At 53.0% G+C, this 23,088-nt stretch overlaps 1 protein-coding gene across 1 annotated transcript; it reads right to left on the reverse strand.

Annotated features, from left to right (window-relative positions):
* Window positions 1-1,056: 1,056 nt before the first annotated feature.
* On the reverse strand, window positions 1,057-22,331 carry LOC136543639 (uncharacterized). Its single transcript, XM_066536026.1, has 3 exons — window positions 21,846-22,331; window positions 1,181-1,272; window positions 1,057-1,114 (listed from the first exon to the last, which is right to left on the reverse strand). The coding sequence occupies exons 1-3, from the start codon at window positions 22,329-22,331 to the stop codon at window positions 1,057-1,059; spliced, it is 636 nt and encodes a 211-aa protein (XP_066392123.1).
* Between the last annotated feature and the right edge of the window lie 757 nt (window positions 22,332-23,088).

The raw sequence follows: 23,088 nt of genomic DNA on the forward strand, positions 1-23,088 counted from the left end.
AGACTGCGAAGCGAATCGGGTCCAACAGCAATCGGTCTGTTTCTCTCTATGCTCTCTTCTCTATCTCTACCCCGCGACATAACCCCCACCGATGGCCCACTCGCTTCGCTCATCACGGCTTCAACGCATCGGGCACACGCCCCACTCCGTCCGGTGCCCCCATCCCTCTCCACGCCGCATCTGCCGCCACGCCGCGCCCACTCCCTCCATAAACCTCGCCACGCCACGCCCACTCCTCCTCGAGAATCTAGTTGACGCAGGGTGGTCGATGGGTCGGACGTCTTCGGCGACGTGGGGGACGACAACGACGACCTCCTCCGGGCACTGATTAATGCTGACCTTCCTGCCGAGGACCTCGACCTCGGCGTGTGGAAGCTCCTAGCCTTCGCGGCGCTCTCCTTCGCTAGTGTGCCCATGCTGCTCGGGTACCTCGTCCAAGCAGCAAAGTGACATTGCACAGCGCATGTTGCAAGCTTACGTTTCAATTGTTTCAGATGTTTCATCTGGATGTTGCAAGTGTTTCATCTTGATGTTGTAAAAGTAGATTGTGATGTTGCACATGTTGCAATGGATATACACATCTGTTTCAAGTGTATGTTCCAAATGTTTCATCTGTTTTTTAGACGTTCATTGCAAGTGTTTTATCTGGATGTTGTATATGTTTGACACATATGTTGCAACTATTATCTAGATGTTACGTATGTTTACAATAGTTTCAAGAGTTTTCATATGCTTTTGCAAGTGTTTCAGTAGTTTCGTATGAATGTTGTAAGTGTTTCATCTGTATGTTTCAAAGTAGATTGAGATGTTGCACATGTTGCAATATGACTCACCTACCACAATCACCTGCTACAGTTGCTTGGGCGCCGTGCATACCGTGCGGGAAGTGTCTGTGCCCCTGCCACCATCGCCCTCTGCTTCCAGCACCCGCTACCGCCCCCACTTCATGCCTCTGTCCACCCACGTCCCCTCCACTTTCCGCCCGCGCCCCCTTCGCTTGCCACACCCGCATGCCACACGAGGACTACTTGTGCCCCTACCGCCATCGCCCTCCACTTACCGCACCTGCTGCCGCTTTCCATTCGCTAGCCCCCGGCTAAACAACATAAAACACCTGCAACATGAAAAACAGTTGAATGCAACATACGTCTAAAACAAATAAAACATTTGGAACATGTACTTGCAAAATATCTGGGAAACACATGAAACATCCAATAAAACACTTGCAACTTGCAACATAAAACCACTTGCTGCAACATAAGACTGAAACATCTGTAACATTTTGGAACATATGTGTGAAACATATGCACCATCTAGATAAAAAATGATTGCAACATACGTCTGGAAAACAGATGAAACATTTTGAACAAACGATTGTAACATGTCTCTGAAACACTTGCAACATATGCAACATTGTAGGATCTCTGATACGCCTAGGGGTGAATAGGTCTATAAAAATTCAACTCAAACCGAAATCAAATTCACCCACGGCACTGCTGCTCTGTGAGCATGGCACTACCGCTCCTGTAGGAGAGATTAGTTCATAGTTCAAAATATTTCCAACAAAATTTAGATCGGGTATATTTCTTAGCTTCCTACAGGGTAGTAGATCACAGATCGACAGCTGAAAGTGGTGGAAACACCACACACAAGTAGATCAGCCTCAAACTCTAGAAATCACCTCAATTAACAATATGTCATGCAAGTAATGTAAATCAAGCACAAGTGACACAATAATTTATCCCGTGGTTCAGCTCACCACCAAGGCTTGCCTACCTCCATGTTGTTGAGGTTAGCCACTAAGGCTTAGAGCTTTCCAGTCCTTCCTCGTTCTCAAGTCAAGAGACTTAACTCTTGAGATGAGGGGTGAGTTTACTAGCTTCAAGATATGGTTATAAACATCCCAGGGCTGCCACACAAGTTAGCAAGCTCCACGAGCGGCACTTTGGCCGGCTAGGAGCCAAGCTCCAAGAGTAACAAACACAACCGCCAACCAAAACATGAACCAAGTGCTCTTTAGAGTTTGGAAATCAATAGAGTTGCTCTCTAATCGAGTTTGTGACCCTTTTCCCTCAAGGATTGATGGAGAAATCAATGGATTTGCTTGAGGGCTTGAGCTCAACAATGGAGTGATAGAAAGAGAGCTCCTGCTCTGTTTTAGGCATGTTGAAGTGAGGAAGAAGAGAGCTGGTTCGTTACCATTGGGAAGGAAGGGAAAATGTATATATACCCTCGGTCCCCAACGGTCACTAAAATCGCAGATAGCCATTGGGAAGGAAAGGGAAAAGTATATATTCTCCCAGCCCTCAATTGACACTGCACCCAAGAGGTCGGGCGACACGAGGACGCGACCAAAGGGTCGGGCAAGCTGGAGCCCATGGCCTTAGGGTCGGGCGAGACAGAGCCTGCGACTAAAGGGTCGGGCGATCTGGAGCCCACGACCAAGGGGTCGGGCGAGCCAGAGCCCGTGACCGAGGAGTCGAGCGAGGCGGAGCCCGTGATCGATTCAGGTGAAAAGGACTACAGCGTGTGAACAATCGACTATTTCACATGAACAAAGCTATGGACTTCTCAGACTCAACCTGCTATCTCTAACAGTGGGGTTCGACCGGATCGATGCAGCCGTGAAAAAGACAATGAATCAAACCCTTAAAGTACACAGATCAATTCACGATTAACAAATCATGGACGCACACCTTAGGCGTTAACGCACAAGCGATCGGCTATTTAGCCAATGCAGGCATAGCAAATAGCTAAGGTCACGCCTAACCAGGAACAAATCTACTAACTAGCATCCTCCAATCTACATTGCCATCAGTGGGGATCGACCAGATCATTACAGCCATAATGGTGAACTATAAACCAGATTCAACTAGCCAGCAAACCTCTTTAAGATTATTCATGCCTTAACCGCGTACTATGCACGATCAAGATCGAAGTAAAAACAGCCGATGAAGCATAATCCGTCGCTCAGAGTAAGAAGACATTGTGTTGTAGTAAAGTGAACGACGGACTGAAAGGATATAAGGCTGATCTAATTCGATCTCGATCGGGTGGATTGATGTTGCTGTAAACTAATAACAATAATAAACATCAGCAAGATCGGTAACTTAATGAATCTACCCAAAGGACGCCACCCTTAGATAAATGAGGACGCGACCAAGGGGTCAGGTGAATCAGAGCCCGCGACTAAGGAGTTGAGCGAGCCGGAGCCCGCGACTAAGGGGTCGAGCGAGCCGAAGCCCGCGACCAAGGGGTCGGGTGAACCGGAGCCCGCAACCAAGGGGTCGGGCGAGCCTCTCTTCAAGTGTGGCAGTGTCGCACCACGCAAGATAGTAAGGGTAATAGTGAAGTGTAGACTATCTTGGCTATAAATCTGAGGATGCTTGTGGTTGTTTGAGCACTTGATAGCACATATTAGCTTAAGCATTGTGCCCCCTTTATAGTATGGCTTTTCCTATACTCAAATTCAATATATAAAAGAATTTAAATCTCCTTTGAGTTTGAAGCCATCTATATTTGTAATTGGGGACTTCTCTGTTCCGTGTAGCATCCTCGAATATAAGTTCCCTGTTTGTCATCTCGATAAATCTCATTAGTTCTCTAATTGCGTTGCTATTATCACCAAAACCCACAAATAAGGCTTGATTACACTTTCAATCTCCCCCTTTTTAGTGATTGATGACAACCCAATTAGAGCTTACAAAAGATATAAATGAATACTGAGACTTTTGAGCAATGTGTGTAGAGCCTCCCCCTAAGTATGTGAATAGAGAATTGAATTCTCAAATTGACATAAGAAGCCAAGATTCACATTTTAGTGAAAGTGATGGGGCTCCCCCTATATCCATGCTCCTGTGAGGTGCTGCATACCGTGTCAGGTATGTAAAACATGATGCAAATGATAGTTTATGCACAACATGGTTTGATGTTGCAGCTGGGTGCGGCACTGCCCCACTTGCTGTAACAGCACAGATCATAACAGACACCACACAACAAGTGATACATATAACGATATACATTCTAGCATAATTGTATCACAAGCGACATCATAGATTAATATATGTCCATATCCCACACAAAGAGTCAGATAGTAGCATTATTTCACAATTTAGAGTTTTGAGCGACTCTCAAACTTTCACCTAACGAAGACTACCCTAAACGGATACGAACATGACTCTAGCTGCAGCAACCTCCATGGCATTGAAAAAGTTGTTGACCTCTCTAATTTTCTCCCCCTTTGGCATAAAGCACCAAAAAGAGAAGAAAAGAAGAAAGATCAACACCTACTCATCATCTCCCTAGATGTCCGTCCAATCAATATCGTCACCTCCTGCAGCCCTAGCACCTCCTACAGCAGTCCCAGCACCACCATCACCATCATCGTCATCGGAGTCAATATGTGCACAGCCCTGACGGTGAGTAGTGGCGGTGTAGCGAGTGGAACGAGTGGAATGCCTCAGCTCCTATCTTTGACGGTATCCCTCAAGGGACTCATCCCAATCTGCTGCTCGTCCCTGTTGCTCATCATCATCTTTCTCATTATCTGAATCTGTGTTGGAGAGACTCAGAAGGTCATACTATGGAGGAGGTGGAATAGGAGGAAGTGGTGGAAGGTCCTATCGACGCTGCTCAAGCTGTGTCTCATACGCTCTATCAGCTGCATAGGTGCACTTGCTGAAGATTGCCTTCAACCACTTGCCAAACTTATTCATCTTTCCTCCTCTATGAGACCTAGAGCAGGAAGACTCAGGGATATCTATATGAGCATGAGAGCTCCCCGCTCCCTAAGTAGCTGCAGCTGGCTGGGTCTTCTCAATTTTGTAGACGGTGTGCATCCTATCCTTCGGAAAATAAAATCCAGTGACCCTCTCAATCATGAACATGAGGTAAGGGGCATAGGGCAGATCCCTCCTCCCATCCTCCACTGCAAATCTCAACTCAGTCCACATGAATCTAGGGACATTGAACCTGTCCCCACCTGGAGCAAATCTAGCCAACACATTTCTCACATAGCCATTAATATCTGAGGCTACTCCATCCTTTGGGTTGATGGTGTTCCTGATGAGGTTGTTACATGTAACTGATGTCATGGATCTCAGCTCGAGGCTCATCATGAATGTAAGTGTAACCTCTGTGCTCCTCCCCAAAGCCAAGAATCTGGCTAAAAATGACAAAGTTGACTCGGTAGTGCCGACCATCAGTCATCCAGTGAATCTCATCAGAGGTCAGGTCATAGAAGTATGTGGCATGAAACTGTGCAAGGACCTCCTCATTTCAGTTATACTAGAAACCCATGATGTCTGAAAGCTGGAACCAGTCACAAATCTTGATTACCTTGTCAAACCCAGTCTCCTCCTTCTCCTGCATCTTATCCCAATTAATGTACTACATCTTGATGATCTTGGTTTTCTTGGATGCAAGAATGGCAGTGGCATAAAAGTTGGAATGAAACTCATTCTAGAATCTGTAATCAATGCCAAAATCCTTGCGCACTGCATAGGGATGGATCCTCCTTGCCTCTTCCACCAGCTTCTAACTCTTAGAATAGTTGACAACTGCATGCTGACAGGAGTCATCTGAAGGTCTCATGATGATCTCACCCTCAAAATCTCTTATGCATCTGCTATCAAAAGCAGAGAGATGTTGTAGGGTGTCAGAAATGGCATCAGTGGTACAACCTATCATCTCCAACCTCTCCTCATTTTCAATGTATTGCTTGCACCTCCCCCTGTCACCAAGTCCCCTTGGAGCTCCACTACTGCCTGCTGCTGTTGACCTCCCTCGACCATGGCGAGGTGGATCCTTGTCTCTTTGCTCATTCATCTTTTTCCCCCTTTGGTCATTATCTCCGTGCTCCATCTTCTCAAATGAGGATGAGAGAGGAGAGGGAAGAAACTGCTCGGGCCAGGGATAGTAGCAGCCGTCAGCAACATTGAGAGAGGGCTGGTAGCTACCGTGGCACTGCCAGAGATCGGCAACGCGTGGCCAAGCGACGGTGACGGTGTGAGCGCAAGAGGAGAGAGAGAGGCGTGAGCGTCAGCGTCGAGGGTAAGAGAGAGAGGGAAAGAAGTTACTACAGGCCTGAGGATAAGAGGAAGAATAAATGGGCCCAACAGTGAAACTATTTGGGCCGAATCTCAATTGATATTCAAAGTGCGGCACTGTCGCACTCTCCAAAATAGTGGGAGTTAGCTATAATCTATACGACTCTCTCTATATAAGATATGGACACATATCACCTATATACCATGACCAGAAATAAATAATCAATACAGACCATGATCATGATGCATAAGTTGCCTTTTAGAGATCATTTTCAAGCACAATATGAAAATTTTCAACTCTTTTGCCTAGATACTAGTTTATCAAATAGAGGCATGCTAAAATTCAAACCATATTACGAGAATCAAGTATATTTAGCTTACTACGCAAAGCACAAAACCTTGACTCATCGAGGGGCTTTGTGAAGATATCGGCTAGTTGCATTTTGGTGCTCACATGGTGAATTTTGATATCTCATTTGGTTTTGTGGTCTCTTAAGAAATGATGATGGATGTCTATGTGCTTGGTTCTAGAGTGGCTTACGGGATTGTTTGCAAGCTTAATGGCACTCTCATTGTCACATAATAATGGGATTTTCGTAAAAAGACATCCAAAATCATGAAGAGTTTGCCTCATCCAAAGTAGTTGGGCACAACATGCACCGGCCGCAACGTACTCAGCCTCGGCAATGAAAAGGGCTACACAATTTTGCTTTTTAGAACTCCAAGACACTAGGGATCGTCTAAGGAATTGACATGTCCCCGAAGTGCTTTTTCGATCTACTTTGCAACCGGCATAATCAGAATCCGAATACCTAAGTAGATCAAACTTAGAGCCCTTAGGATACCACAAACCAAGGTTAGGAGTGTGTACTAAATATCTCAAGATTCTCTTAACGGTCACCAAGTGACACTCTTTTGGGTTAGCTTAAAATCTAGCACACATGCACACACTAAGCATAATATCAGGCCCAGATGCGCATAAATAAAGTAGAGAGCCAATCATGGAACGATATACCTTGGTATCCATGGCTTTCCCTTCAATGTTGAGATCAAGGTGTCCATTGGTTGGCATGGGAGTTTTGATAGGCTTGGCATTCACCATGTCAAACTTCTTGAGTATATCATGGGTGTACTTCATTTGACTAATAAAAGTTCCATCCTTCACTTGCTTGATTTGAAATCCGAGGAAGAACTTCAACTTGCCCATCATGAACATCACAAATCTCTTTGTCATGATCCTACTAAATTCCTCACAAAAAATATGATTAGTACTACCAAATATTATGTCATCGACATATATTTGGCACACAAATATATCTTTACCAACTTTGTGAGTGAAAAGGATAGGGTCGGCTTTGCCTATTTCAAAGCCTTGTTTAAGCAAAAATTTCTTAAGGCATTCATACCATGCTCTTGGTGCTTGCTTAAGCCCATAGAACGCCTTTTGAAGTTTGTAGACATGGTTGGGGAACTTGGGATCTTCAAAACCCGGTGGTTGCTCAACATAGACATGTTCTTGAATGGGCCCATTGAGGAATGCACTCTTCACATCCTTTTGATATAGCTTGAAATTGTGATGAGCGGCATAGGCTAGAAGCATTCAGATTGCTTCAAGTCTTGTCACTGGTGCATATGTTTCCTCAAAGTCCAAGCCCTCTACTTGAGTGAAACCTTGAGCAACCAATCTTTCCTTATTTCTTGTCACCACGCCGCCATTCTCATCTTGCTTGTTTCGAAAGACCCACTTGGTGCCAATAATATTGGTGTTGGGTCTCTCCACCAAGGTCCACACTTAATTTCTTTCGAAATTGTTGAGCTCATCTAGCATGGCCATCACCCAATCCGGATAACTAAGTACTTGCTCAACCTTAAGAGGTTCCAAAGAGGAAACAAACGAGTAATATTGGCAAAAGTTTGCTAAATGTGAACGAGTTGTTAACCCCTTTTGAAGACTCCCAAGGATGTTGTCAATGGGATGATCCCATTGTATTATTTGCCTTAGCCTTGGATGATCAATGGCCTCTTGTCCATCTTCTTGATCTTCATTATCTTCTTGCTCGAATATGGGTTGTAGGTTCTGTCCTTGAATCAGAGTTGGACTTGCTGCTACTGTCAGAGGGAGTGCGGCACTGCCGCTCTGTGGATTTGCAGTAGGGGTTAGCTCCCCCTTAGCATCAAGTACGTCAGTAGAAATTGGTGTAGCAGCAACTTAAGGAACCTCCACCTCAGTGACTTTGTCTTCTTGTGGTCTTATATCACCAATAGCCAATTGCTTGATTGTTTCACATGGTGGATCCTCCTTTCCTACAACACTTGAATCAACTTGTTCCACTTGAGAGCCATTAGCCCCGGAGGTTTTGTTGAAAACACGATAGGCATGCTCATTTGATCCATAACCAAGTAGAAAACCTTCATCAACTTTAGGTGCAGGTTTTGGGTTTCTTATTAAGTATGAAACACTTGCATCCAAACACTCTAAAGTAGGACACCTTTGGTTTATTACTGGTTAGAAGCTCATATGAAGTTTTCTTTAACTTCTTGTGTAGGTAGAGGCGGTTGATGGCATAGCAAGCGGTATTGACGGCTTCGCACCAAAAGAGGTCCGACGTCTTGTACTCATCTAGCATTGTCCTTGCCATGTCAATTAGTGTATGATTCTTCCTCTCTACTACACCATTTTGTTGAGGGGTGTATGGAGTTGAGAACTCATACTTGATGCCTTCTTCATTAAGAAATTCCTCAACTTGGGTGTTCTTGAATTCAGTCCCATTGTCGCTTCTCATTTTCTTGATGGGGAGACCGAACTCCTTTTGAGTTCTTCTAATAAAAGTCTTCACTTTGTCTCTAACTTGACACTTATCAAACAAGAAAAATACCCAAGTAAAATGTGAATAATCATCAACAATAACAAGACCATATTTGTTACCCCCGATACTTAGGTAGGTGACCGGTCCAAAGAGATCCATGTGTATGAGGTCCAATGGTTGCGTCATGGTCATGATGCTCTTTGGTGGGTGAGGTACGCCAACTTGCTTTCCGGCTTGACAAGCGCTATATATCCTATATTTCTCAAAGTGAACATTTGTTAGCCCAAGGATGTGTTCGTCCTTTTGAAGTTTGACCAAGTTCCTCATCCCAACATGGGCTAGTCGGCGATGCCAAAGCCACCCCCATGCTAGATTTTGCCACTAAACAAGTCTCAAGATTGACTTTACTTTTGTTAAAATCAACTAAGTAAAGCTTGTTCTTTAAATGACCCGTAAAGACAATAGAGGAATCCTCCCTTCTAAAGACTTTCACACCCTTATCTATAAAGAGATAATTGAAGTCCATCTCGCATAATTAAGAGACGGACAACAAATTGTAACCTAACGAATCAACATATAAAACATTTGTAATTTAATGCTCAAGGGTTATAGCAACTTTACCGAGACCAATCACATCCCCCTTAGAGTTATCTCCAAAGAGAATATTTTTATTTGTGTCCATCTTTGGGGTATATGATGAGAACATACTCCTTTCTCTGATCATATGATTTGTACATGCACTATCAAGCACCCAACTTGACCCACCGGAGGAGTATGCCTGCAAAATAGATTTAGTTGCTTGATTTAGGTCCCCAATTTGACTTGGGGCCTTGCATGTTAGTTACAAGAAATTTAGAAACTCAAATAGAAGTATTCCTATATGTTTTGGCTTCTTTTCCAACATATTTGGCAACCACTTTTCCACTGCTGTTATTCCTTAAAACAAAACACGAAGTCAAGCTTTGTCGAGGTGGTTGAAACTTTGGTTGGTAGGCATACTTGTTCATAGTGCCCCACACTGATTCCTTTGGCTTCTATTGAACCTATTTCTATTGGGACACCTTCTTCTTGGGCTTAGCTTGATCAGGAGCAGAATTGGTAGCATTTCCATTTTTGTGGGGAGCGGCACAACCGACCTTCACTACGGCACTGCCGCTGTCTATGTAGGCTGATCTGTACCAACTCTTTTTTCTCTCTCAAACCTGACACACTCATAGCCATTTATGATCTTTCTTCCATTTGTCTTGATTCCTACAATGTGCCCAAGCCCATGCTTGATTGAGGGGTGTCTCCCTTGCTTGAATTTAGGCACTTTTGAATCATTTGCCTTCTTGTCACTTACAGCCTTACCACTCAAGCAGCCATTGCCAATGATCTCATCGAGTCTAGCAATTTCTTTTCTCATTACCTCCATGTTTGCAAGGTTAGTGGAATAAGCATTTAAATCAATACTATAACATTTTCCACAACCTTGACTAGTGGAGGTAGTAGAGGCATCCTTTGCCTTAGAGGGATGTGAGTTGCTATCCCAAAGAATGTTATATTGCAGCTCAAGTTCTTTGTGCTTTTCATCTAAGTCACAATACTTTTTCTTGAGAGCAATATTTTCTTTCTTTGTGATAGCATGGTCCCCTTATTCTTTGGCCAAGGCCTTGCGCAAGGATTCCATCTCACTTCTCTCTAATGCAAGAGCTTCCTTGCTAGCAATGTAGAGATCCTCTTGTTGGATACGAGTTTTCTCTCTAGATTCTAGCTCGGCTTGGACACTCTCTAAGTCCTCCATTAGTTTAGTGATGAATAGTTTGGTCTTTCCATCTAAGTTCTTAGTTAATTCATCAATTTCTTCATCTCTAGATGTCGGGGTTTTGGAACCGGGGGTCCCTCAACCAACGAGTGAGTTTGTGCTGCGTGCCCCTAATCCCGGATGGTGATGCAAAGAGACACAAGGTTTATACTGGTTCAGGCAATCGAGGCCCTACGTCCAGTCTGAGAGATTGATCTTGTATTCCTTGCACCGGAGTGCTCGTAGTAGGGGGTTACAAGCTAGGTGAGAGAGGGGGCTAGCCCCAGGTCTCGGTGAGGGTGGTGCGAGCTGCTTGAGGCGTTGTTCTCAAGCAGCGTAGTGTCAAGTTCTATCGGTGTGTTCGTCCTCTTCCGGTCGCCCCTAGAAATGGCCCCGGTGCCTCCCTTTTATACTCTAAGGGAGACCTGGGACCGTACATAGATTGCTACATAGCGCTTCTGTAAACGGGGTGGCGTGTCCGAGCCCTGTAGCCGGCCACTGTCGTGGTATGGTCGATGGAGTGGCCCTGTCCTTGTCGTGCAGAAGTGACGCGCTGGTCATACTCGATCTTGTGCGTCGTGGGGCTCCAGTATAGCTTGATGCAGGACATGGCGGGCGACATGCTGGTCACCGTGCAATGACGTCGTAGGGAGCAGCGGCCCTGCAGACGCCGAGGCCAAGCCATCGTGGGGGGCTCGGCGAACATGGATCCTCAGGCTGCCGAGCCCCTGAAGCAAACTGCCGAGGCCTTGGGGGAGTTATTGGACCTGGGTACTGATTCCGAGGCCACAGTAGTTCAGACGTGGCTCCCCATGCTACGTTGTCCTTGGGACAGGAGTTGGCAGCACAGTGAGGCATGGGCGTCCGCCACGTGCATGGTGGTCAGTACAGTGGCGGGTAACCCCTGCCTAGTCCGGGCGACATGCGGGTCATCGTGTGATGACGTCGTGGGGAGCGGTGGCTCTGCAGGTGCCGAGGCCAAGCCATCGCGGGGGGCCCCGGCGAACGTGGGTCCTCAGGCTGCCGAGCCCCTGAAGCAAACTGCCGAGGCCTTGGAGGGAATTATTGGTCCTAGGTACTGATTCCGAGGCCACAGTAGCCCAGACATGGCTCTCCATGCTGCGTTGTCCTTGGAGCAGGAGTTGGCAGCTCAGTGAGGCATGGGCGTCAGCCATGTGCATAGTGGTTAGCACAGTGGCGGGTAACCCCTGCCCCGTCCTGCTTCCTGTCCCGTCGGCCACTCTGCTGTACTGTGCTGAGCGTGCGGCCGATGTCAGGGGCAGCAGTTGGCTGAGTTAATGCGACACGACGTTTTGTCAGAGGGACGGGAGAAGGAAGAGGTAGCGGAGTGCTACCGAGCCCGCCTCGCGCGAGACGGAGGGTCAGTGGCCCGGCCGAGGCCTTCGGCGGGGAGTCGCTCGAGGTCAGCGGTGAGGGGGCCTTGGGTGAGTCGGAGAACCGGCCGAGGCCAGCGGTGTTTAGCTGGTTTCGATCTTTACGAAGTCTACGCAATCGTTTTTTGGGTCTTGCTTAGGGTACCCCTTCTCACGGCATCCGATAGTAGCCCCCGAGCCTTGGGGGAGTGAAGGTACTCCCCCTAAGGTTCTGACAAGGATTGGCTCTCGACAGTTCCTGTTGGGATGGTGTTTGTACTCGAGGCTTTGGTGGGTGCGCGCGAGCGCACCCGCCGGGTGTAGCCCCCGAGGCCCTGGAGGAGTGATTTCACTTCTTCAGGGGCTTTTTTCTCCTTCGAGTGAGGGATGTTTGCCGGGCCCATGGGTGCGAGTTCGGATCGCAGGGCCTTGACGATGCTACGGAAAAAGCCCCTCAACCTCCGCCTGGAGCGAGAGGGCCGTCAGGGGTTCCCCCGGCTTTTTGTACGACCCCCGTACTTCTTTTTCGCTCGGAAGGAGGGGTAGAAGATGCCGCGCTACCCTCGGTGGGCGCGAGCCTCGGCATTTCCGGTGAGCTGTTATCGGGTAAGTCCGAGTGGAGGCCCGTACCCCATTTGCTGGGGGTCGGCTAGCGGTCCAGGGACGCGCTCCAAGAGTACCGGCGGGTTTCTCTAGTGGGTGCCGAGGCCGTTCGCTGGGCCTCGGTGGCTCGGTGCCTCCCTACGGTGGGATCCCATTCGGAGACCTCCCTGCCGGTCTCGGACACGACACAGGGTGCGCCCGTACAGGCTCGCCCGTAGTCGTCCCTGACTCTTTTGCCCTGGGGCAGCTGTCGAAACCCCCGGGGGGTCCAGCCTTCGAACCCCTGGACCGTAACGGGCTTGGGTCGCTTCTGTCTTTATCTTGGGCGTAGGAAGAGCCCCCGAGCCTCCGCACGGGGCGAGAGGGTGGTCAGGGGTCCTCCCGACTGTTTTGTCCGTCCCCCGCACGTCCTTTTCGCTCGGACGGGGGGCTGTTTGCCGAGCCCACTCGTGTGCGAGCTTGAGCCGTCGGGTCTCGACAAAGCTGCAGGAGGAGCCCCCGAGTCTCTCGCGTGGAGCGAGAGAGCGATCAGAGGTCCCCCTGGCTTTTTGGTTCGCCCCTCGCGCGTGAGGGTCTGTCTGCCGAGCCCCCCTCGGGTGCGAGCCTAGGTCGCGGGGTCTCGGCGTCTTTAGCAGAGGGAGCTCCCTAGCCTCTGCACGGAGCAAGAGGGCCGTCAGGAGCTCTTCTGGCTTTTTGAACGACCCTCGCGCTTCCTTTTCGCTCGGAAGGAGGGTTTGTTTTGCCGAGCCCCCTCGGGTGCGAGCCTAAGTCGCTGGGTCTCGGCAATGTTTTTTGTAGGAAGAGTCCCTTAGCCTCTGTGCAGAGCAAGAGGGCCATCAGGGATTCTCCTGACTTTTTATTCGACCCTCGCGCTTCCTTTTCGCTCGGAAGGAGGGGTGGAATGTGCCACGCTACCCTCGGTGGGCGTGAGCGATGGCAGTTCCGGTGAGCTGTTATCGGGTAAGTCCGAGTGGAGGCCCGTACCCCGTTCGCTGGGGGTCGGCTAGCGGTCCAGAGACGCGCTCCAAGAGTGCCGGAGGGTTTCTCTAGTGGGTGCCGAGGCCGTTCGCTGGGCCTCAGTGGCTCGGTGCCTCCCTACGGTGGGATCCCATTCGGAGACCTCCCTACCGGTCTCGGACACGACACAGGGCGTCCCAAGCGTTTCGCTTGCTTGGGCCTCGGCCTCGTATAGGCTCGCCCGTAGTCGCCCCTGACTCTGTTGCCCTGGGGCAGCTGTCGAGACCCCTAAGGGCCCAGCCTTCGAACCCCTAGACCATAGCGGGCTCGGTGCCCAGTTCCTTTGCCTGAAAGGAATCGGGGGGGTTATTTCTCTCCCTACGGCTAACAACGGCAGGCGCGTCTTTTGAGGCGACTTTTTCGGGGTAGCGAAATGGCGCCTGCTGCTGCTGCAATTGGACACGACGTGGTGTCAGCCGACGGGACGTATCTGCACGCACAATTTAACGAGGGGGGAGTGGGCGCGTGGGCGGTAAAACCGGATCTGGATAACCGCGTCGGATCTTTTGGGGAAAACTTCCCCGATTTCGTCGCCCGGCGGTTTCGTCTTGTCCCTGCATAAATACGCAAAGAACCTCACCCTTCCCCTTCTTACCTTTTCCGCACTCGTCTTTGCTGCCTTCGTGTCGTTGCTGAGAGCTTAGAGCGCCGGGGAGGAGAAGGGGAAAGGCGAGAGACTGAAAGAGAGAGGGAGAGAGATTACCATCGTAGCAGCGCCCTCTGCCGCGCAATGGCTGGTGGTCCCGTCATCCTCCCGGTGGATCCCTGGGAGCGGTCCGACGTCACCGAGGAGAAGCTGCAGTCGCTCGTGGAGGCCGGTCTTCTTTGCCCGATCACCGACCCTGACGAGCCGGAGTGGATTGCTCCGGGGAACGAGTCGGAGCCGAGGCCACGCGATGGCTACGTGGTGAGCTTCGTCGTCTTCCACGAGCGAGGCCTCGGGTCGCCGGTGGACAACTTCATGCGGGCGCTCCCGCACTACTACGGTGTGGAGCTTCACAATTTCAGCCCCAACTCCATCGCGCAGGCGGCCATCTTCGTCGCCGTCTGTGAGGGGTACTTGGGGATCGCTCCCCACTGGGAGTTGTGGCTCCACTTGTTCCGAGCGACGTTCACCACCAAGCCGGGGGGAACGAGGGGGGCTCGGAAGGTGTAGAGGGCCGGCGGCTGCACTCTTCACGTACACCAAGACCGGCAGTCCCTCTACATCCCAGCCCAGCTGTCCTCGTCCAACCATCGTTGGTACGACGGCTGGTTCTACCTCCACAACGACGGCGGAGGACTTCCCCCTTATACCGGGCGGGTTGTAGAGAGTCAACCAGAGAAATGGGGATACGGCGTCGTCAAGGCCGATCAGCCTAGGCTGGAACCGCTCTTGAGGGCCTTGGGGAAGCTGCGTGACCACGGTCTTTCGGCGGCCGTGGTCGTGGCGGCTTTTCACCGCCGGAGGGTGTTGCCGCTGATGGCCCGGCGGCGGCGGCTGTTCGAGATGACGCCGGGCGATCCGATCGCTGGTGTCAAGATGTCCGCCTTCGCCCTTACCGACGATGAGACCCTGCGTCGGGTGAGAGAGGCGGTAGACGGGAAGCCGAAGATTGACGATTTGATACCGTTCCTGATGCGCCCGTCGCGGGGGTATGTCTCGCTGGTAAGTTGGACGTTGTCGAGGCTTTCGCGGCCTTCTTGTTTTTCGTTTTCCTTTTTTCTTTTTTGTCTGTTGTCTTAGTTCGTTGTTCCCATAGGGGATAAGAGACGTGCGAGGCTCCCCGCCGCCTGTTCCCGAGGACGCCCGGCGGCGATCCGTGAACAGGGCACGTGCCGAGGAGGAGAAGAAGAAGAAAGATGCTAAGGAGGCGAAGCGCACGAAGAAGCTCCTTGCGCGTGAAAAGCTGGACGCCCGTCGCCGGCGTCAGAAGCTCGATGGTCTCCCGTTGGAGCCGTCTCCCTCGTCGTCGATGTCGGATTCTTCGGGCGACGGCGATGGGCGCGAGGTGGGGACGGCCTGCCTGGAACACCTCCCCGACATTAGGGAGATGGTGCCCGGGGCGCCGGCAAGGAGCCTGACGCTCCCAGGAGGAGGAGGTGTCCCGGGGCCGGTGGCGGCTCGTCCCGGGGCCGAGGCCGACACACCCGAGGTGCGGGTGTTGGAGGAGCGTGCCGTCAGCCCGATGGGTTCGACGGTGGAGGTGGAGCCGACGACGGTGGGGGCGACCCCCTCGTCTCCGCGAAGGGTCGAGGAGGTGCCGGGGCCCGACGGAGGCCAGGTGGCACCGGTGGTCACCGAGGCCGCGCTGCTGCCACCACCGCCGCCGTTGCAGAGGAGGCTAGCGGTGTCAAAGCGGCTGCATCCCCGTTCGCGGTAAGCGTTTTTTCTGGTGGAGTACGTAGTACTTCTTGTTTGCCCCTCGGTCGCGTGCTGACCTTGGGAGTGTCTTTGCTTCCAGCCAGACGCATCTGGTGGAAGATCCTCCCTTGGCGCCCCGTAAGGCGCTCAAGGTGAATGTTAGCTCCTCTGCCTATCAGGCAGCGGAGGCGCAGGCTAGCATGCAGCGTGGCGTGGCGTCGGGCGGGGCCATTTCGGAGGAGGCGGCTGCCCAGGAAAAGGGTGCCGAGGCAGCCGCGGAGCGAGTGGAGGAGGAGGAGCCCACGCCTCACGATGTCGTGGGTCTTGGGGCGAAGGAGGCCGGGGCGTCCATTATTGCCGAGGCCATTGAGGGTGAGGCCGGAGCCCCCGAGACCTCTGAAGCCAGGGCGGTGGACGCCGGGGCCACCGAGGTAGAGATGGCGGAGGCCAGAGCCCCTGGGTCCGTCGAGGCTGAGGCGATGGAGGTGGAGACAGAGCAAATTTTGGCGCCGCCCCTGGTTCAGACAATCTCATCTGATGATTCTTCCCGAGGGAAGGAGGCGGCGGACGTCGAGGAGGCCAGTACCGTGGAGCAGCCGATCCCAGATCCCGCCGAGGGGAGTTCGGCCCTTGCCCGGCTACGGCCCGAGCCCCGTGGGTGGAACTTCCCGCGTGTTTTCTAGCGGAACCAGGCTGATCCCGAGGGGGAGCCTGTGTTCACCCTTGAAGATATCGCAGAGGGGGGGCGGTGGGATACCCTCGAGCAGTACCGCCAACTAGCAGTGCGGTCGCTACAGACGGTGATGACTATTATGGGACGGGACTTGCCCGGTGTCACCCAGGTAAGTACCTTCCTCTCCCGTGCTGAGTTGTTTTCTCTTCGAGTCCCCTCGCAGTGTTTTGACGCGCGTTTCTTACCTTTATAGGAGCTCGAGACCCGGTCCCTTGGGAAATCGGTGTTCCTACGAAGGGAGAGGGATATCTGGGACCAGCTCCGGTGGCAGAAGGGCCTGCTCGCCGACGCCCAGGGGCTTTTGTCAGCACGGAGTGCGGAAGTGGAGGACCTCCGCCTTTGTTGTGCTGACCTTCAGGCTGAGTTGGTCACGGCTAAGGGGCAGGCTGCCCCCTTGGAGGCGAAGATCAAGGAACTGGAGGAGGAGCGAGACTCCTTCAGGTCTCGGGCAGCCGGGTGCGGAGCAGAGCGAGCATCAGGCGACGAGAGTCGCCTTGGCAGAGGTTACCAAGGCGGCCGAGGCCTCTCGGGTCGAGGTCCTAGCCTGGAAGAACAAGGCCGAGGGTAAGTTCCGCTGAACCGTGTTCCTTGTTCCATTTGTTCTGGTTCGCGTTTGACTCCTGACCCCTCGTTGCGACGTAGATCTGAAAAAAGAAGCTTCCTAGGCGGCTGAGGCCTCCGTCGCAGCGCAAGCGGCGCTGGATGCTGAGGTCCGGGAGCATGAGGCGTTACGTAGCGTTGTCCGTACCGCCTGCGAGGCCCTGGACGTCGAGGAGGTCCAATCAGCCAGCTCCCTTGGGAGCCGCCTGATTGCGTTGAGCGGCCGCGTCCGCGAGAGGCTCCGGGGGGCGTTGCACACGGGTGTCAAGCACGCCCTGGCCGCCGTCTCTTCGCACTACGCCATCAACCTCGAGGCTATCAGCGACGGCTATGTGTTGCCAGAAGATGACGAGGAGGCTGATGCGGAGGTCGTGAAGCTGTTGGAGGCGGCCGAGGCACCTGGCACGGCGCTGGCTGGTCTGTTTGAAGAAGAGGTGGTCCCTCCCGCGCCGGCCACCGATCCTTGAGCTTTGACCTGGGCCAAAAGGGGCCATGTAACCAGATTGAGTTAGTTGCTGTATCGTGACGTTTTTGTGGCTGTTGAGGCCTTTTAAAGTATTTGCGTATGTGCATCTTTTAACCGTTTTCTGTTCTACTTCCAAGCCTGTGCCCTCTGTCTCGATCTTGGGAACCCACAAAGAAATCCCTTGGGACTTAAGCCATCCTTCGGCGAAGGGTGGTGAGGGAGCTGCTGTAGCCCAGAGGCGTAGGCCGTTCTCACGACTCGACCGGCCCTTTGGCCTCTAGACAAACTTTTGGTCTTTTGGGTTTCTTGTGAAGGTCCCGTTGGAGCACGAGAGAGTTTGGCATAGAAGTTTTTTGAAAGACCATTAACAAACGGTGTTTGAGACTTAGGAGGTTTCGGGACTTAGGGGGTTTCCCCTTTTTAGCCCCCGAGGGAGGCTCGGCTTTGCAGAGGCAGAGCCGGGTCTCCCTTATAGCGCTATCATGACGTCGAGCCCCGCCCTCTACATAGAGCCTCCTCGGAGCCTACGCTATCCTTTGGGTGAAAAAGGTGGTGAGGGAGCTGCCGTAGCCCGGAGGCGTAGGCCGTTCTCACGGTTCGGCCTTTTCGCCTTTGAGGCGATCGTACGGTCCTTAGGTTCTATACAATCAATTTGTCTATAATGGGGGGGGGTCCTCGAAAGATTATAACAACTAAGAACGCCTCTTTATTGTATTTCGAGGAACAATGTAAACAACGTTTGGAAATTTAAGGGTAGAAACGACGTAGCTGTTCTATGTTCCAAGCGTTTGTGAAGATTTCGCCCTTCTCGTTGGCCAACTTGTAGGTCCCGGGCTTCAGCACTTGAGCGACGATGTACGGCCCTTCTTAGGGTGGGGTCAGCTTGTGGGGGCCCTTGTTGCTCTGCCTCCGTCTCAGCACCAGGTCGCCCACCTTCAGGTCTCGGCTTTGGACGCGCCGGGCTTGGTAGCGCCGTAGGGCTTGCTGGTACCTGGCTGAGTGTAGCAGCGCGACGTCTCGGGCTTCCTCCAGTTGGTCGAGGGCATCTTCGCGGGCAGTGCGGTTGCTTTGCTTGTTGTACGCCTGTAGCCTCGGGGAACCGTATTCTAAGTCAGTGGGGAGGATGGCCTCGGCTCCATAGACCAGGAAGAACGGTGTGAATCCCGTGGCTCGGCTTGGGGTATTTCTTAGGCTCCAAATGACTGATGGGAGTTCGGCAAGCCATTTCTTGCCAAACTTCTTCAATTGGTTGAATATTCTTGGCTTAAGGCCTTGTAGGATCATGCCGTTGGCACGCTCTACTTGGCCATTCGTCCTTGGGTGCCCTATGGCCGACCAAGCCACCCGGATGTGGTGGTCGTCGCAGAACGTCAGGAACTTGCGTCCGGTGAATTGTGTCCCATTGTCAGTGATGATGGTGTTAGGAACCCCGAACCTGTGGATGATATCGGTAAAGAACAGCACCGCTTGCTCAGATTTGATCTGAGCGATCGGACGAGCCTCGATCCATTTGGAGAATTTGTCGATAGCTACCAGCAGATGGGTATGGCCCCCGGATGCCTTCTGCAGAGGCCCAACCATGTCCAGTCCCCACACAGCGAATGGCCATGTGATGGGGATGGTTTGGAGGGCTTGGGCCGGAAGGTGCGTCTGTCGAGCGTAGTACTGGCATCCCTCGCAGGAGCGTACTAGCTTCATGGCGTCGGCCACTACCGTTGGCCAATAGAAACCTTGGCGGAAGGAGTTACCTACGAGCGCCCGAGGCACCGCGTGGTGCCCGCAGACTCCCGCGTGCAAGTCCCAAAGTAAGGATTGGCCAGCCTCGGTGGTGATGCATCGCTGGAGAACACCAGATGGGCTACGCCTATACAACTCGTCGTCGCAGAGGGCGTAAGTCTTGGTGCGTCGCGCAAGCCGTCGGGCTTCGGTTCTGTCAGCGGGCAGTTCTCCTCGAACGAGGTGATCAAGGAAGGGGACTCGCCAGTCCGTTCCTTGGTCGACCTTGGGAGGCTCTGCGTCAATCGCCATGGCCTCGGGCTCGGCGGGCGAGGTCTCGGTGGCAGAGGGGGCCTCGGGCCCCTGCGGTGGGCTCGGCCGATGGGCCCTCTTCCATCGCTGAGGCGTAGTCGACGGATGGCTTGTGGAGGTCTCTGGTGAAGACGTTCGGGGGGACCGGGGTCCGTGCAGACGCCATTTTTGCTAGTTCGTCCGCGGCCTCGTTGAACTTTCGTGCAACGTGGTTGAGTTCGAGACCATCGGACTTGTTCTCTAGGCGACGTACCATCACGCAGTACGCCTTCATTTTGGGGTCATGGCAGCTTGACTCTTTCATCACCTGATCGACGACGAGCTGCGAATCACCCCGTACGTCGAGACGTCGTACTCCAAGTTCGATGGCAACTTGCAGGCTGTTGATGAGGGCCTCGTATTCGGCGACATTGTTGGAGGCGGCGAAGTGAAGCCGGATCATGTAGCGCATGTGTACTCCGAGGGGCGAGACCAGGAGCAGGCCCGCGCCAGCCCCAGTCTTCATCAGGGACCCGTCGAAGTACATGGTCTAGCATTCTGATTGGATCTGAACGGGTGGCAGCTGTGTGTCGGTCCATTCGGCTACAAAGTCGGATAGGACCTGTGATTTGATCGCCTTCCGAGGCGCGAAGGACAAGGTTTCCCCCATGAGTTCGACAGCCCACTTGGCTACTCTACCCGAGGCCTCCCGGTTTTGGATTATCTCTCCCAGAGGAAAAGACGACACCACAGTCACCGGGTGGGACTCGAAGTAGTGACGCAGCTTGCGTCGAGCCAAGACTACTGCGTAAACCAGCTTCTGGATGTGGGGGTAACGCATCTTAGTTTCGGAGAGCACTTCGCTGATGAAGTAAACAGGTCGTTGGACGGGTAGAGCATGTCCCTTCTCCTGCCTCTCGACTACTACGGCCGCGCTGACCACTTGGGTTGTCGCGGTGACGTAGAGCAAGAGGTGCTCGCCCTCGGTGGGTGGTACCAGGACGGGGGGGTTGGTCAGCAGTGCTTTGAGCCTGGCGAAGGCTTCCTCGGCCTCGGCGGTCCAAGAAAAGCGCTCGGACTTTCTCAAGAGGCGGTACAGGGGCAGGCCTTTTTCGCCGAGGCGTGAGATGAAGTGACTTAGGGCCGCAAGGCATCCCATGACCCTCTGTACTCCCTTGAGGTCTCTGATTGGTCCCATGCTAGTTATAGCTGAGACCTTCTCTGGGTTGGCCTCAATGCCGTGTTCCGAGACTATGAATCCCAAGAGCATGCCTCGGGGGACCCCGAACACGCACTTCTCGGGGTTGAGCTTGATGCCCCTCTCTCTAAGGCATTTGAAGGTCACCCTCAAGTCATTCACGAGATTTTCGGCCTTTCTGGTTTTGACCACGATGTCGTCTACGTAGGCCTCGACGGTCTGCCCAATGTTGTCACCAAAGACCTGGGTCATGCACCGCTGGTACGTGGCACCTGCGTTTCTGAGGCCGAAGGGCATCGTCACGTAGCAGTACATGCCAAATGGTGTGATGAAGGAAGTCGCGAGCTGGTCGGACTCTTTCATCTTGATTTGATGGTATCCGGAGTACGCATCGAGGAAAGACAGGGTCTCGCACCCTGCGGTGGAATCAACGATTTGATCGATTCGAGGTAATGGGAAGGGGACCTTTGGACAGGCTTTATTTAGACCGGTGTAGTCTACACACATCCTCCACTTCCCATTTTTCTTCTTGACTAAAACGGGGTTAGCCAACCACTCCGGGTGGGATACTTCCTTGATGAACCCGGCCGCCAAGAGCTTCTGTACCTCCTCCCCGATGGCCCTGCGTTTTTCTTCGTCGAAGAGCCACAGGCATTGCCTCGCCGGTCTAGATCCAGCCCGGATGTCCAGGGCGTGCTCGGCGACTTCCCTCGGTATGCCCAGCATGTCCGAGGGACTCCATGCGAAAATGTCGGCGTTCGCACGGAGAAAGTCGACGAGCACGGCTTCCTATTTGATGTCGAGGGTGGCGCTGATTTTCAGCGCCCGGTCATCGGGGCATGCGGGGTCGACTGGGATGAGTTTGACGGTTTCAGCGGGCTCGAACGCCCCCGCGCGACGCTTGGAGTCAGGCACCTCGCCACTGAACTGGTCTAGGTGGGCGATGAGGGTCTCGGCCTCCGCAAGGGCCTCGGCGTACTCGATGCACTCGACATCGCAGTCGTATGCATGTTCGTACGTGGATTCGATTGTGATGACCCCATTAGGGCCTGGCATCTTGAGCTTGAGGTAGGTATAGTTGGGCATTGCCATGAACTTGGTGTAGCATGGTCGCCCCAGGATGGTGTGGTAGGCTCCCTCGAACCCGACTACTTCGAAGGTGAGGACTTCCTTGCAGTAGTTGGAAGGGGTGCCGAAGCAGACGGGAAGGTCGATGCGCCCGAGGGGTTGCATGCGCCTCCCCGGCACGATGCCGTGGAAGGGTGCAACGTCGCCTCGTAGCCTCGACCGGTCGATCTCTAAGAGCTCCAGGGTGTTGGCGTAGAGGATGTTGAGGCCGCTGCCTCCGTCCATCAACACCTTGGAGAGTCAGGTGTTGCTGATGATCGGGTCGACGACCAGCGGGTACTGCCCGGGATTCGGAATACGGTCGGGGTGGTCACCTCGATCGAAGGTGATCGTCTCTCGGGACCAGTCGAGGTACTGGGGGGTGGCCACCTTGACCGAGAAGACTTCTCGGCGCTCCCTCTTGCGCTGCCGCGCCGTAAGGCATGCCGAGGGCCCACCGAAGATCATGAAAGCGTTGCGTACCTCGGGGAACCCGTCGTCCTTGTCCTCGTTCCGACCGCCGGCACCCTTCTGCTTGGCGTCATCGTCGGGGAGCCCGAGCTTGGCGTAGTAGCGCCACAGCATGGTGCAATCCTCGAGAGCATGCTTTACCGGACCTTGATGGTAAGGACAGGGCTTCTTCAGCATGTCGTCGAATAGCCCGGGGCCACGGGGGCCTCGGGGATTCCTGCGATCTGTTGTAGCGACATGGATGGCCTCGAGGACCTCCTGCTTCCCTGGGCGACTCTTCTTCTTTTTCTTTGGGAGGTGGGAGGTCGAGGCCACGGGGGCCTCTTCCCTCCGCTTACCCTTGCAATCGGCGTCGGGGAAGATGGCTCCGATAGCCTCTTCCCCCGAGGCGAAGCTGGTGGCGATGTCGAGGAGTGCGGCAGCAGAGCGCGGGACGTTGCGTCCTAACTCTCGGACCAAGTCCCGACAAGTGGTGCCGGAGAGGAAAGCCTGGACGATCTCCGAGTCGCCGACGCTGGGTAGCTCGGTGCAC

Source organism: Miscanthus floridulus, chromosome 3, assembly GCF_019320115.1.
Source record: "Miscanthus floridulus cultivar M001 chromosome 3, ASM1932011v1, whole genome shotgun sequence".
Lineage (NCBI taxonomy): Eukaryota > Viridiplantae > Streptophyta > Magnoliopsida > Poales > Poaceae > Miscanthus > Miscanthus floridulus.